Source organism: Salmo salar, chromosome ssa16 (genome assembly GCF_905237065.1).
Source record: "Salmo salar chromosome ssa16, Ssal_v3.1, whole genome shotgun sequence".
Lineage (NCBI taxonomy): Eukaryota > Metazoa > Chordata > Actinopteri > Salmoniformes > Salmonidae > Salmo > Salmo salar.
Genome location: NC_059457.1, coordinates 71,566,241 through 71,579,064, shown reverse-complemented (window position 1 = coordinate 71,579,064; position 12,824 = coordinate 71,566,241). Strand labels below are relative to the sequence as shown.

Here is a 12,824-nt window from a genome sequence, read left to right as displayed (position 1 = left end):
TTTTTTCGTTGATTTGCTTATATATTCATTTAATTAAAAATATGCAGATTTTTATTTTTTTATTGTATAGGTCAGAATTTGAATTAATCTGGAGAAAAAAATCTAAATGTTTAAAGTCCTTATTATCCATTATCGTACTCATCTCTGGTTCCTCTTTGCCCACTAACCCCAGAGGGACTACTGGAGGGCTGAGAGGCGTGAGTAGAGAGAGGGAGGTGAGAGGGAGGGGGCGGTGTTAGACAATACCATTCCTCAAATATATTCCATCCCTACGTTTCTCAAGTAAGCCTTTATTAGTTGGGATCGTTTGGATCTTATCTCTCATAGAAGCCGCGCGCTGGACCCGAGAACGTTCGGAAAACACAGAAGTGGAAAGGAAGGGATTATCTTTCGGCTTTTCAATGCACTGACTATTGGCACACGGTGCACAAGGGCCTTTCTTATCACCGTCATCTCCATCAAGAAGAACGGACAAATATCTGCACTTTCAGCGAGATCTTATCGACACAACAATCTATTGTTTCCCAGCTGGGTGTTCACAAGGCACAAGATTTTTATCTTCAGAAATATTTATCACATAGTCGTTAACTATACTATCAACTATACTATCATCTTCCCAACGAAGTGATATACCACAACTTGAAATTAGATGGTTCTGAGATAAACAACATTGTATGTTTGATTCGACTGTTCAAAATCTCCAAAAGTAAACAGCGATTAATGTTATAAGGCTGTCAACAGTAGCCTATAATTCCTGTAATGAATTGGACTAAATAAGATGGTTTGTGAAAAAAAACGAAGGGAAGCACAGAGTTAATTTGGAGTTGGAGTTTACTCCAACAGCTATCAAGAATCATCAGACAGTTGTGTCTCTCAACTGTTTGTCAAGGTAAGTGTCCAATTAACGAGTAGGCCTAAGAAATAAGAAAAAATGTATACGAGGTATTGACCGTTTCTTTATTAGGTCTGTATTACATATTTACAACAAAGTACACAGCTCGTATTTTTCCACTGCATTGTTGATACAACAACATTTTGTGTGGCCGAATTCAATGTCCGGCAGATGTCAACAATTTTAGCCTTCTTTCAATGTTGTTCCATGCTGTCAAGTCATACCGCTCGAGCCAAGCAGATGTGTTCATCTCACTGTGACAGATGGACGACTTTGAATATGGAATATGTTAATTTGAATTGCATGATTTCTCTCAATATTTACCATAATTTGCTTTAATATTCTGAAAAACGCAATGTTTGCGGCAAAACAAATCATAAGAACTGACACATAAGTGAAAAGAAAATGGCCTATATTTAATATTTAATGCTCTATAACAAAAATCATTGTATAATAAATTATGCATTGGAAAAAATAGAAGTGCAAAAACCTATTACAATTTACAGTATTCCGATCACTGTCTGTTGCTTTTGCAATTTCCATTAAGACTATCACATTTCTAAGTCTTTGGCACTTGATCTTAAATGATCTATTTTATGATTATGGTCTGCCTATCATCTACCCTCTGTGACAGGTCATATCAAGACAGCGATGCAAAAACTACTCCCAATCATTATATTGAAGGAAAAAGTATTATTGTGTTCACAACATAATACTAAATGAATCAATAATATCTCTCTCTCTCCAGCTCTTTTTGGATACGAACTGAAAAACATATGAAAAGACTGAAAATGATGCTGAGTCCAGACCAAGCTGATTCCGACCTCGGATGGGGACAATCCGACGCAGAGTCGGTGCTCAACGACCTCAAGGTCGGGTGCCTGTCCGACGAACCGATGGAGGGGGAGGGGAAGACGAGGTCGCTGGCCCAACCGACCCTCAGCAGGGAGGAGAAGAGACGGAGGAGACGTGCGACGGCCAAGTACCGCTCGGCCCACGCCACGCGCGAGAGGATCCGCGTGGAAGCGTTCAATGTGGCCTTCGCTGAACTGAGAAAGTTGCTGCCAACCCTTCCCCCTGACAAGAAACTCTCCAAGATCGAGATCCTCAGACTTGCAATATGCTATATCTCCTATCTCAATCACGTTCTGGACGTCTAGTTGAAATTAGTGAGATACATTTTCAAATGGGAGAATTGGACAAGGAGAATGGAGGGACCAGAAAGAAATATGGGTGATATGTCACTTGTGAAATCGGGGATACATGAAAGTTGCCAGAAAGTACAAAAAAAGGGAGGGGGGGGGGGAGAAGGAGTCTGCAGCCTACAGCCTACTTATCCATGATTTTGAAGAAATGCCTGTTTGGTATTGCGTTTTGGTGAGGCTGGGTAACCCAGATGAACGAAAGAATGGATGTAAACGGAATGATATAGCTGCTTTATAGACATAGCATAGTTGATGTTTCCATAAAGGAGAACAAGTTCAAATGCATTAATGCATTAGTGCCACTTATGACGCGTACAATTGTGACCTTCATCATTGTTATTTAAGTTGGTGGAATTATTTAAATGTGTTAATATTGAAGGTTCTCTTATTTATTTATGTTTATAATAGACTAACGTATTTTATATAAACGTCCATTGTTTGTATCATTGTATACATGTATATTTTAGGCTGTGATGTTGAACTTCGAAAATGATGTTGTTGCTCTTCAAATGGCACTTTCTGTTTTTGTATTATACGTTTTTTTTTTATTGAATTAGTACGTTAAGTGTAATATACTTTTATTCATGTCATGTCTATTGTCTATCAGGCAACGATAAGCACTTAATCATGTTGGGTTAAGTAAACTCATAAAACGTCAAACTTCGTTTAGTTCCCTTAAGTGTAAAGGGGAAGGAAGTGAATCAAAACTTAACAATACACTGAAAACGAATTAGCCTACTAAAGAAAAACATCCACACAATTTTAATTCGACTAACCGGATATAAAAAGCAAAAATATAATTGAATGACATCGTTTGTGTTGATATCACCTTACAATTCAGAGGCAAACCTCTTTTGCTGTGACCAAAAAATCATTTCAAAATAGTCTGATTTCTATTAACTGTTTTTATTTCCTTAAAAGCTAGAGGTGTTTATTTATATATCTGTCTCTGCTTTGTATCTCAAAAAACATAATAAGTAATTTTATAGCGAAGAAAAACATATCTTCTATCCAAAGATTTTTTGTCTCTTCAGGGTTGTGTACTTGTTGCTTTATGCAGATATTTTGTAGTAGAGTTATTGTGACAGCTGATTTTTAATGAACGCATTTTTTATATTTTCCGGTGGTGTTTTTTGATTAAAAAAGGGAAAGAAATACATGGTATTGAGGCTTTTCTGTTTTAATTGTAATTTTATTGAGACTAAAACTGAGAATAATTACTTGGGAATCTCCTTTCCAAAAATAGTCACACAACGTTGAAATTAGTCGGCCAGTTGCTCAGGGGAGAAAATCCCTTGCATAATGATTGGAGTAATATGAATGAAATGGACAGTGCAATGGCCTTGATAACAAAATATTTCAATATTTAAACAGCAGCTGTCGTCCTGGAGGAAAAGCACGATGGTAGCCTGGCCTATTACACTTCCGAAATGATCTTGATTGACAGGCCTCTATATCTTTCATCCCCCCCAAATTCGAATGATAGGCATATACAGTATTATTAAATGACGTCAGTGTGAGCCTATATCCCGCTGCTTTGAAACTGTTTACACACACACGATTTAGGCACTGGTCAAGCAAGCAAAGAGAGCATATAGCCTATATGTGTTTTTTTCTCGCTGTGCATGTATTCTGTGCTGCTCCTCGCTAGCTCCTGGCTGAAAGGCGCTCTCCCCAGAGAGGGGGCAGGTGTTACTCCAGACGAGCCAAGACAACCAAATTACTGGCCGTCTGGCACCTCCCGTGGGAAAGAGAGAGGGAGAGGGGATGGAGGAGAGATGGAAATTTATGAGCGAGCAAGCACATCCATGTAATACTGCCAAATATGAGCAAATATCCAAATCTTTGTATTTATTTCTGATGTACTGACATCAATTCTGCTAAGGCTTGTGGTCTAATAACGTAGGCCAATGCATTAGCTTAAGCTAGTGCAATTACATGATTTAGGTTAGATCAGGCGCAACATTTGCACATGGTGTTTTTGCGCTTAAATCGAATAATATTTAATAAACAAACGAATAAATGAATATACAAAAGTAAATAAATATCTGTGATATGAACATTAAATATGTATGTCAACAAACCCTAGGCGATTTGTTCGAGAATAATTCGTTGAGATGAGCGGGGGGATCTCTTCGGTCAATATTATTAACAGTGACGAGGGGAAAACGAATGGAGAATTTTGTGCAAGACAGTGGGCACCCTACATCATTTTGATGCTATATGATTTACTTGCATTATGAACACCTTTAAGATTATAGATGTTTTCTGCCTTCAGAAGATTATTCATTCACAATAAACTAAAGCAGAGAAATGACATGTAGGCCTAGCCCTTATTCATTACCCCAGTTCTATTACATTACATTAAACCAACCACTGGACGTTCTCTTCAGCCTTGTGAGGAACATGTCCAGACGCTTCCCAAATGCTCTGTCTAAACGCGAATACCACTGGCACGCTGTACAAGTTTCGGAAACATTTGGAACAAAACTTTTATATTGAGCGATAAATAATTTTCAAATACAAAATATACACTTACTGCATGCAGTTTAGGAAAGTTGCACCCGGCTGTATTTTCAAGAACACTGCCTCCAACCTAGACCACACTTCCACCCCTCCGATTTCTGCTTCAAATGTCTGCAATGGAGCATAAATGGGGCGGAAGTTTCCTACCTTGGCTGGGGGCTGTGCAACTTTCTAAACTGGGTGTTTGAAATATTCTTTCTCCCCGATGTGAAAGTGATGTATTGCAAGCGAGGATTATTACTGTTTCTCAACGTTAAAACAGAGCGTTGGGATTGGAGTTCACTGATCCAGCTGTGGTCCATACATTCAATTGAGAACTCATGGGTATACCCCCTTTGATTGGGTCATGTTCTGATTTATTGTTCACATTTATTGCATATTTTACAGAGTTCCAATACAGATGAAGTGTATTCCATAAGCATTTTCTTGTGAGATGGTAAGAACATTATCCTTTCTCCTCTCACTTGGGGTAACACTTCCTGGTTACATTTGTACCATGTGACCAGTGACCCCATAACCCCAATGTGAGCATGCCCCTAGTGTACAAAACAAGTAAAAAAAAAACATCCCTGTACAGACAACATATACACAACACATGAAATGAGCACATAGGAAGGCCAAAATGGCTCCTACACCACCATGGCAGACTCATTTATAACCTGCATAGGCTCATTCATGAATGGTTGGAGGCATCTCCAAATTGGTTTAGAGCAGGTGTGTCACGCGTACTGATGACCCATAAACCCTATGATCTCTCTCTCTCAGGGCATCTATGGAACCAAGGGAAAAGTCAAAGGGAAGATCTCAATTCCATACCTCCTAACGTCCTCTCTCATCTCCTTCTGGAAGACCTTCTCCTCCAATGGGTTTTGAGAAGGAGACGAGGAAAGAGAAAGGATGCCAGGAGTATGCGATTGAAATCTTCCCAAAGGCCCTTTACACGGGCAACGTGATGTAAAGCACCACGCTGTATACTGGGATCGTGGACCTTTGAGACACAGAAATAAAACAGCTTGGTCCCTTCCCATCATGCCTCACTTCCTCCTCCAACGTCTCCTCCTCTTCCTCCTCCTCCTCATCCACGTCCTTGTCACTATCCTCAGGTGGCTGCTGTAATAAGGGGTGGTGGGGCCTTGCTTTGTATCTCTTTATCTGGGGAGAAGTGAGGGAAATGGGTTTTTGTCATGTCCAAGGTCTCTCCTAGTCTTGTCATCAGAAAGGCTCTATACATGCAGAAAGATGTCCTTCGAATACAGTATGTCTGTCTGTCAGTCAGTCAGTCAAAGCTTCTTATACATTGGCCCTTTATCATTTCTCTAATTGCCTTCTCCTACATTTGACCTCATATAAACCAGCCATCCTTGGAATTACTAATTCAATTGCTGGTAGACTATTAAACAGTTACTTGAATGAATCCCTCTTGTTGTTTCTTTAGCAACATTAACATTCTCTAAATGGGATTTAATTAAACATACTGTGTTCAATTTGGCATGGCCCTGTACAATGGAGAGTATTTCATACTATACATGTTTTTGCCTGCCATAGTCTCCCAACAGAGATATTTCACATGGTGAATATATTCTCTTCTCCCCAGATAGTAAACCAACCAGCATCACTCTGGCCAACCTTAGCCTCAGACTTCTGTTCAAGCTTACTAAGTAGACAGTCCATCTGTACGGGCATTAACTGTAAGACCATTTGTGTTCCCTTCCCCATCCCAAAAGGTTCTGTTGCACCGCCATCGGCCCCCTTCAATTTATTCTTTACAAACTCATGAGAGGGGAGAAACCGACAGACAGGCAAACAGACAGCCTCGGCCCAAACTGCTGTAGGCAGTGAACAGACTGCGAGTGTGACCGGTGCATATGTGTTTGTGTGTGAGAAAGAGCCATATTGCTTCCACCTTTTCACCGTGGATTATGTAATGGCGGAGGCCTACAAGTGACCATATGTCAGGAAGTGTGCAGACGGCCTGGGATGACTATGACCATTATCAACATTCGGCCTTCCTCTCCCGTTCATCATTCAGGTAGACTCCCTTAAAGCCTGGAGTGGGACGACACACACATTCTTTCATTCTAAGGGGCTTGATAGCTTTGTGTGAATTTGCTAGGGACCAAAAAATATGACAACAAACAGCCATATGTTCCCTGTGTGAGGGATAGAGGAACAGCATTTGAGGGTTTGTACCGCTCTGTTTTTTTATCCTTTACCTTTTTTCTCTCCACTCTTGATATTATTATAATTATCAATGTTCAAGGCACCCCCCCCCCCCATCCTCCACCTCCACTCCTGCTTCCTCCTCTACTCTTCTCCTCCTCCCCATCGGAGGTGTGTGTTGTGAAGTGTGTGTGTGGGTCCTTTAAGCAGCGAGCAGCACACAGCAGGACAAAGGCAGGTCCATGTGTTGAAATGCGACCCACGGGATGGGACGCATTATCCCTGCGCACTTCACCAGCAGGGTCCCAGGGCTCGAGCTGGCTCGTGGCCCTTTGTCTCCAAACAGATGGAAACGGGCAGAGAGGCGAAGAGGAGAGGAGGAGGAGAGACACGGGAAGAGATGAATGGAAACGGGGAGGGTGAAAAAAAGCGAGTCAGTCTGTTCTCATTAACTCTGGGTATTGAAGGCGTCGCGGCCCTCACAATGCGTCAGCAGCCCTGGATGGTCCCGCTCTCATTCAGACTCACGCTCCTACCATCTGTACAGTGGACATGTCATAAGGTGTGTGTGCAATGCATACATTATCCAATACTACACGTCCCAATCTGGCACGTTAATATGCCACGTTCATGAGCTTTGAATTTGTTTACGATTTGTTTTCCAATTGTTGTGTCTTTGATGTTTCCAGGTTTAAAAGGATTAACAATACTTTGATTATTTCTGACCACAAATAATGCTTTTTTAGTCCTGGTGGTGCATTTGAGGCCATCGAAATAGAAATGTGAAACGTTCAATCTAAAATAACATGGAGGACAGAAAAACTGGAGAGAAAAAAAACTCTGCGCGAAAAGCATAGACGTATCTCATTATAATTTTTCTTGCCCGCACACATGCCCAGACCAATAAAAAAGGAGCACAACCATTTTTCACATTTCGATGGTTCAGCAGGCAAACTAAATTCAAAATAAACAAATACAAATAATTTGTCACACACACTGAATGAAATTGCAGTGAGAATATCTCATTTAGGTAAAAGACGATTTGGAGAATCCAAGTCAGCCCAAATAACATTCTTGTTGATGTGTGTTCGTGTGTGTGTGTGTGTGTGTGTGGTCTCATAAGCTGCATCTCTTTTCACTTCGTCTTCATTTTACATGCTTTAATTTCTCTTTTTTTCTTTTTACCAAAATCCCTAAACTCATAAACTGTGTGTCTTCGGGGAGGGATCCATCCATCTTCCGGACACTAAATTTAATGATCTCATGGGCCCACCTTGCATGCTCAATAGAGACCATCTGCACGCGACGCTTACCTTCATGAATAAAAGCAAAACCTGATAGTGGATGCTGTGACTCACCACACGCGTGCCTAGTTAAATGCGAGAGCTTGTCTCGCACATCCATAGAACTGTCTAATCAGATTCACTGCTTTCACTCAAAATGATTGATTGGTGAGGGGACGGGTCTCTTTGTCAACTTATGCTGTCCTATTTAATGAAGTAATGGTTACTTGAGAACATCAAGAAAACGTTGTTTGCAAACTTGCAATGATAATAAATAGCCAATATAGCGTGTTATTGTTGCTGTTAGCCAGTGTTTCGAATTAGTTGAAGATGGTCTGTAGGATATTTTTTTTTTAATTGCAAGATATGACACAAAATGGTTCACGTGTTGATTATCAAAGTATAAAACTGAAGTAAAAACATAAACTATTCAATTGTAAAGGTTGTGTTATTTATCTATCCTTGCCAACATAAAACAAAAACATTATCTCAAACCCCAATATATTTTAAAAACAAGAACATAAGGTGGTCTCAGTATCCCAATGGCAATTCACAAAAGCACAACCGCTTGTGCAGTGCTGCACATAATACCGTAATGAAACTGTACTACTCTTACATGGCCAGAGCGGGGCGCACTAACCTTAAAATCTGAGAAAACCAAATGCACAACTTAATGTTCTGTTATAATGAGGTGTCCAGGCTATTGACCAAACATGTCATATAGTATCAGGGATCGACCTTGACTAATGTGCGGCAGGTAGCCTTGGGGTTAAGAGCTTTGGTCCAATAACTGAAAGGTCGCTGGTTTAAATCCCAGAACCAACTAGGTGAAAAATCTGTCTGTACTCTTGAGCAAGGCACTTAACCCTAATTTCTCCTGTAAATTGCTCTGCATAAGACTGTCTGCTAAATGATGTAACTGTGTGATGAGTGAGTTGTAGGAGCATATTGGTCGTCTTATGCCTTTTTGTTTTCACCTCGTGTTTCTATCAATATACAGATAAATAACCTCGATGATCCACTTTTATCAACCTCGCCATTCATTGAACCTTAGAATAACATTATGTACTTGCTAGTAACTGATATTTATTTGGTCAGTTTAACCTCCTTTCCCCAGCCTCTGTGTTTGCATGGCCCTCAGTGAGGAGGGACAGAAAGGAAGGGTCAGGGGGTCATGTCCTGGTCATGACATTTATTCTCTGCTAAGGAGGTGGGGAGCTGAAGAGGCCAAAATACACATGCTGTCATCACATGATGTTATCTCCCTGCTCAGCAGCTTTGTTGCGTTAGATTTTATTTATATTTGTATTATAAATGAATAATACACTAAACCCGTTTGGAACAGTTCCTAGTATTTCCTGTTCCACGCATCTGGTTGGGGGAGAGGTGAAATAATTCAGAATCGATTGGTCTTCAGAGCAGACTCCTTGCCAATGAGGTGCTCTGAGGGTATTTAGCAGACTGACACATCATTTACATCATCTGACCTCGACTGGCATAGAAGCTCTGGAGGTCTGAGGGGAAAACCCCCCCCACATTGTTTACATTCCACCTTTAAGAGCCAGAGCTAAGGCTTCACTGAGCTCATTGTTGTCTTTCACTGACTGGAACCAAGCACCCTGTGTAAGGTTCTGTATTTATTTTCTTAGTCAACCTTGTGTTCTGTTTCTTTGTGTTCTTGAACGTAGCCCTGTCTTTCATTTTTGTTCATTGATTTCACCTGTGTTAGTTACTCACCTGGTCTCATCAGCTCCTTATTTAATTCAGTTCATTCTGTTTGTGCCTTTGTGAGGTATTGTTCATTTTGACTCTAGCCTTTTCCTAGCTTGTTTGTGAGAACCTGTGTATGACCATTGCCTGCCTGTGACCATGATTCCTGCCTTCTGTGAAGGCAAAATAAACACGTTGCGCTCTGCGCGTGAATCTACAACTTTTTCTCCCTGAGTATTCATTACACCCTGCTATATCTCTCTAAGGTCCAATGGACTGCACTGCTAATCACTCATCTTGTCACGCCCTGACCTGACAGAGCCTTTTTATGTCTCTATTTAGGTTTGGTCAGGGTGTGATTTGGGTGGGCATTCTATGTCCGTGTTTCTATGTTTGGGATTTCTTTGTTTCGGGCGGGTATGGCTCTCAATCAGGAACAGCTGTATATCGTTGTTGCTGATTGGGAGTCATACTTAGGCAGCCTGTTTTTCCTTTGGGTTTTGTGGGTAGATGTTTTCTGTATAGCTACTTTGCCTTATGGAACTGTGTAGTCGTTGTTTTGTTTATTTTGTAAGTGTTCACTTTTCTTAAATATTAAAAAGATGAGCATTCATATTCCTGCTGCGTTTTGGTCCTGTGTTCACGACGACCGTTACAGATCTACCCACCATATGAGGACCAAACAGCGTGGGAACAAGGAGCAGAGGGTTCAGGATTCGTGGACTTGGGAGGAAATTCTGGACGGAAAGGGACCATGGAGACAAGCTGGGGAATATCGCTGCCCGAAAGAGGAACTGGAGGCAGCGAAAGCTGAGAGGCGGTGGTATGAGGCAAGGGGGCGCAGCAGGCACGAGAGGTAGCCCCAAAATATTTTGGGGAGGGGGCACACGAGAAGTTGGCCTGAGTCAGGAAGGAATTCTGAGCCAACTTCCCGTGCTTACAGGAGGCAGCGTGGTACTGGTCAGGCACCGAGTTATGCGGCAGAGCGCACGGTGTCCCCAGTACGCGTTGAGCGCCCGGTGCGCTACATCCCAACTCTTAACATCTGCCGGGCGAGAGTGGGGATCGAGCCAGGATGGGTTGTGCAGGCCGTGCGCTCCAGACCTCCAGTGCGTCTCCAGGACCCGGTCTATCCTGTGCCTGCGCCCAGAACCAGGCCTCCTGCATGTCTCCCCAGCCTGGTGAGTCCTGTGCCTGTGCCCAGAGCCAGGCTTCCTGCATGTCTCCCCAGCCTAGTGAGTCCTGTGCCTGCGCCCAGAGCCAGGCTTCCTGCATGTCTCCCCAGCCTGGTGAAGCCTGTGCCTGCTCCCAGAGCCAGGCCTCCTGCATGTCTCCCCAGCCTGGTGAGTCCTGTGCCTGCGCCCAGAGCCAGGCCTCCTGCATGTCTCCCCAGCCTGGTGAATCCTGTGCCTGCGCCCAGAGCCAGTCCGGAGCCACCAGAGCCGCCCGCTAGTCCGGAGCCGCCAGAGCCGCCCGCCAGTCCGGCGCAGCCAGAGTCGCCCGCCAGCCGGGCGCAGCCAGAGTCGCCCTCCAGTCCGGGGCCCGCTGCGAGGGTCCCCAGTCCGTGGTCGGCGGCAGGAGATCACGCTCTAGGGGAGCCATTTAAGTGGGTTGAGCGTCCCGCTCCAGAGCCTCCACCGCGAAGAAATGCACTGCCCACAACCACAGGGCTTTCCAGAGGGTGGTGCGGTCTGGACAACACAACACCGAGGGCAAACTACCTGCCCTACAGGACACCTACAGCACCCTATGTCCCAGGAAGGCCAAAAAGATCATTAAGGACAACATCCACCCGAGCCACTGCCTGTTCACCCCGCTATCATCCAGAAGGCAAGGTCAGTAGAGGTGCATCAAAGCGGGGACTGAGAGACTGAAAAATAGCTTCTAATCTCAAGGCCATCAGACTGTGAAACAGCCATCACTAGCACAGAGTGGCTGCTGACTACTTAGACTTGAAATCATTGGCCACTTTAATAAATGGAACACTAGCCACTTTAATAATGACACTTTAATGTTTACATATCTTGCATTACTCATCTCATATGTATATACTGTATTCTATACTATCTACAAACTAAATTGCACAACTAAGCCGCTCTGTCATTGCTCATCCATATATTTATATATTCTTATTCCATTCCTTTACTTAGATTTGTGCGTATCTGTTGTGGAATTGTTAGATATTACTTGTTAGATATTGCTGCACTGTCGGAACTAGAAGCACAAGCATTTCGCTACACTCGCAATTAATATCTGCTAACCATGTGTATGTGACCAATAAAATTTGACTTGATTTGAATGTTCATATTCAGATGAATAAATTACAGTTAGACTAAGTGCATATGTGACTTATATGCAGTGGCGGTTCTAGCTTGTATGACTCCCTGGGCTAACCCCCCCCCCCCCCCCCCCCCTTCAGCGCCCCCCACAAAAAAAGAACCATTCTGCACTAACTGTAATTTTTATTCAGACATTTGGAACAACACAAATAATCATACCATTTAAAACTATATAAATATAAATATATATATACAAAAATAAGACTCATAAATATCAAAAAGTAACAAAGACAAATAGAAGCATATTGCAGTATATAAATACAAATAAAAAAGAGAATTTAATTATTACACTATTACCCTATTGCTAACAAAAAAACACAAATAAAACTAAATTGCACAAATCGTATATCACACAAATACACAAATAGAATAACACACTTATAAAGAAGAGAACCTGATTATTACACTATTGCACTTTAAACAAGAAACACAAACTAAATTGCACAACTAATTGTATTACTAATTGCATTAGTACTGTACAAAGTTAGAGGTGCGCTATTTGCTAGATTCCCCCGCTCCCCCTACCTCAGGCTCCAGTGGGGAGACCTGAGGTCAACATGCCCCCACCCCATCTCATACTCCTGAGTGGGAGAGCTTCCCAGGCAGTAGCCTGTCTAGCTCACAAACTACAATCAGGACGCCCACTCCGACAAGGTTAATTGACCCACAGTCCCAAGCCGTGACATGAAATCATTGACGGGACGTGCAA

At 42.4% G+C, this 12,824-nt stretch overlaps 1 protein-coding gene across 1 annotated transcript; it reads left to right on the top strand.

Moving 5' to 3' along the window:
• Positions 1 to 266: 266 nt before the first annotated feature.
• On the top strand, positions 267 to 3,254 carry LOC106574539 (helix-loop-helix protein 2-like). The gene is made up of 2 exons (XM_014150491.2): positions 267 to 889; positions 1,641 to 3,254. The coding sequence occupies exon 2, from the start codon at positions 1,669 to 1,671 to the stop codon at positions 2,050 to 2,052; it is 384 nt and encodes a 127-aa protein (XP_014005966.1). The 5' UTR covers positions 267 to 889; positions 1,641 to 1,668; the 3' UTR covers positions 2,053 to 3,254.
• Positions 3,255 to 12,824: the final 9,570 nt, after the last annotated feature.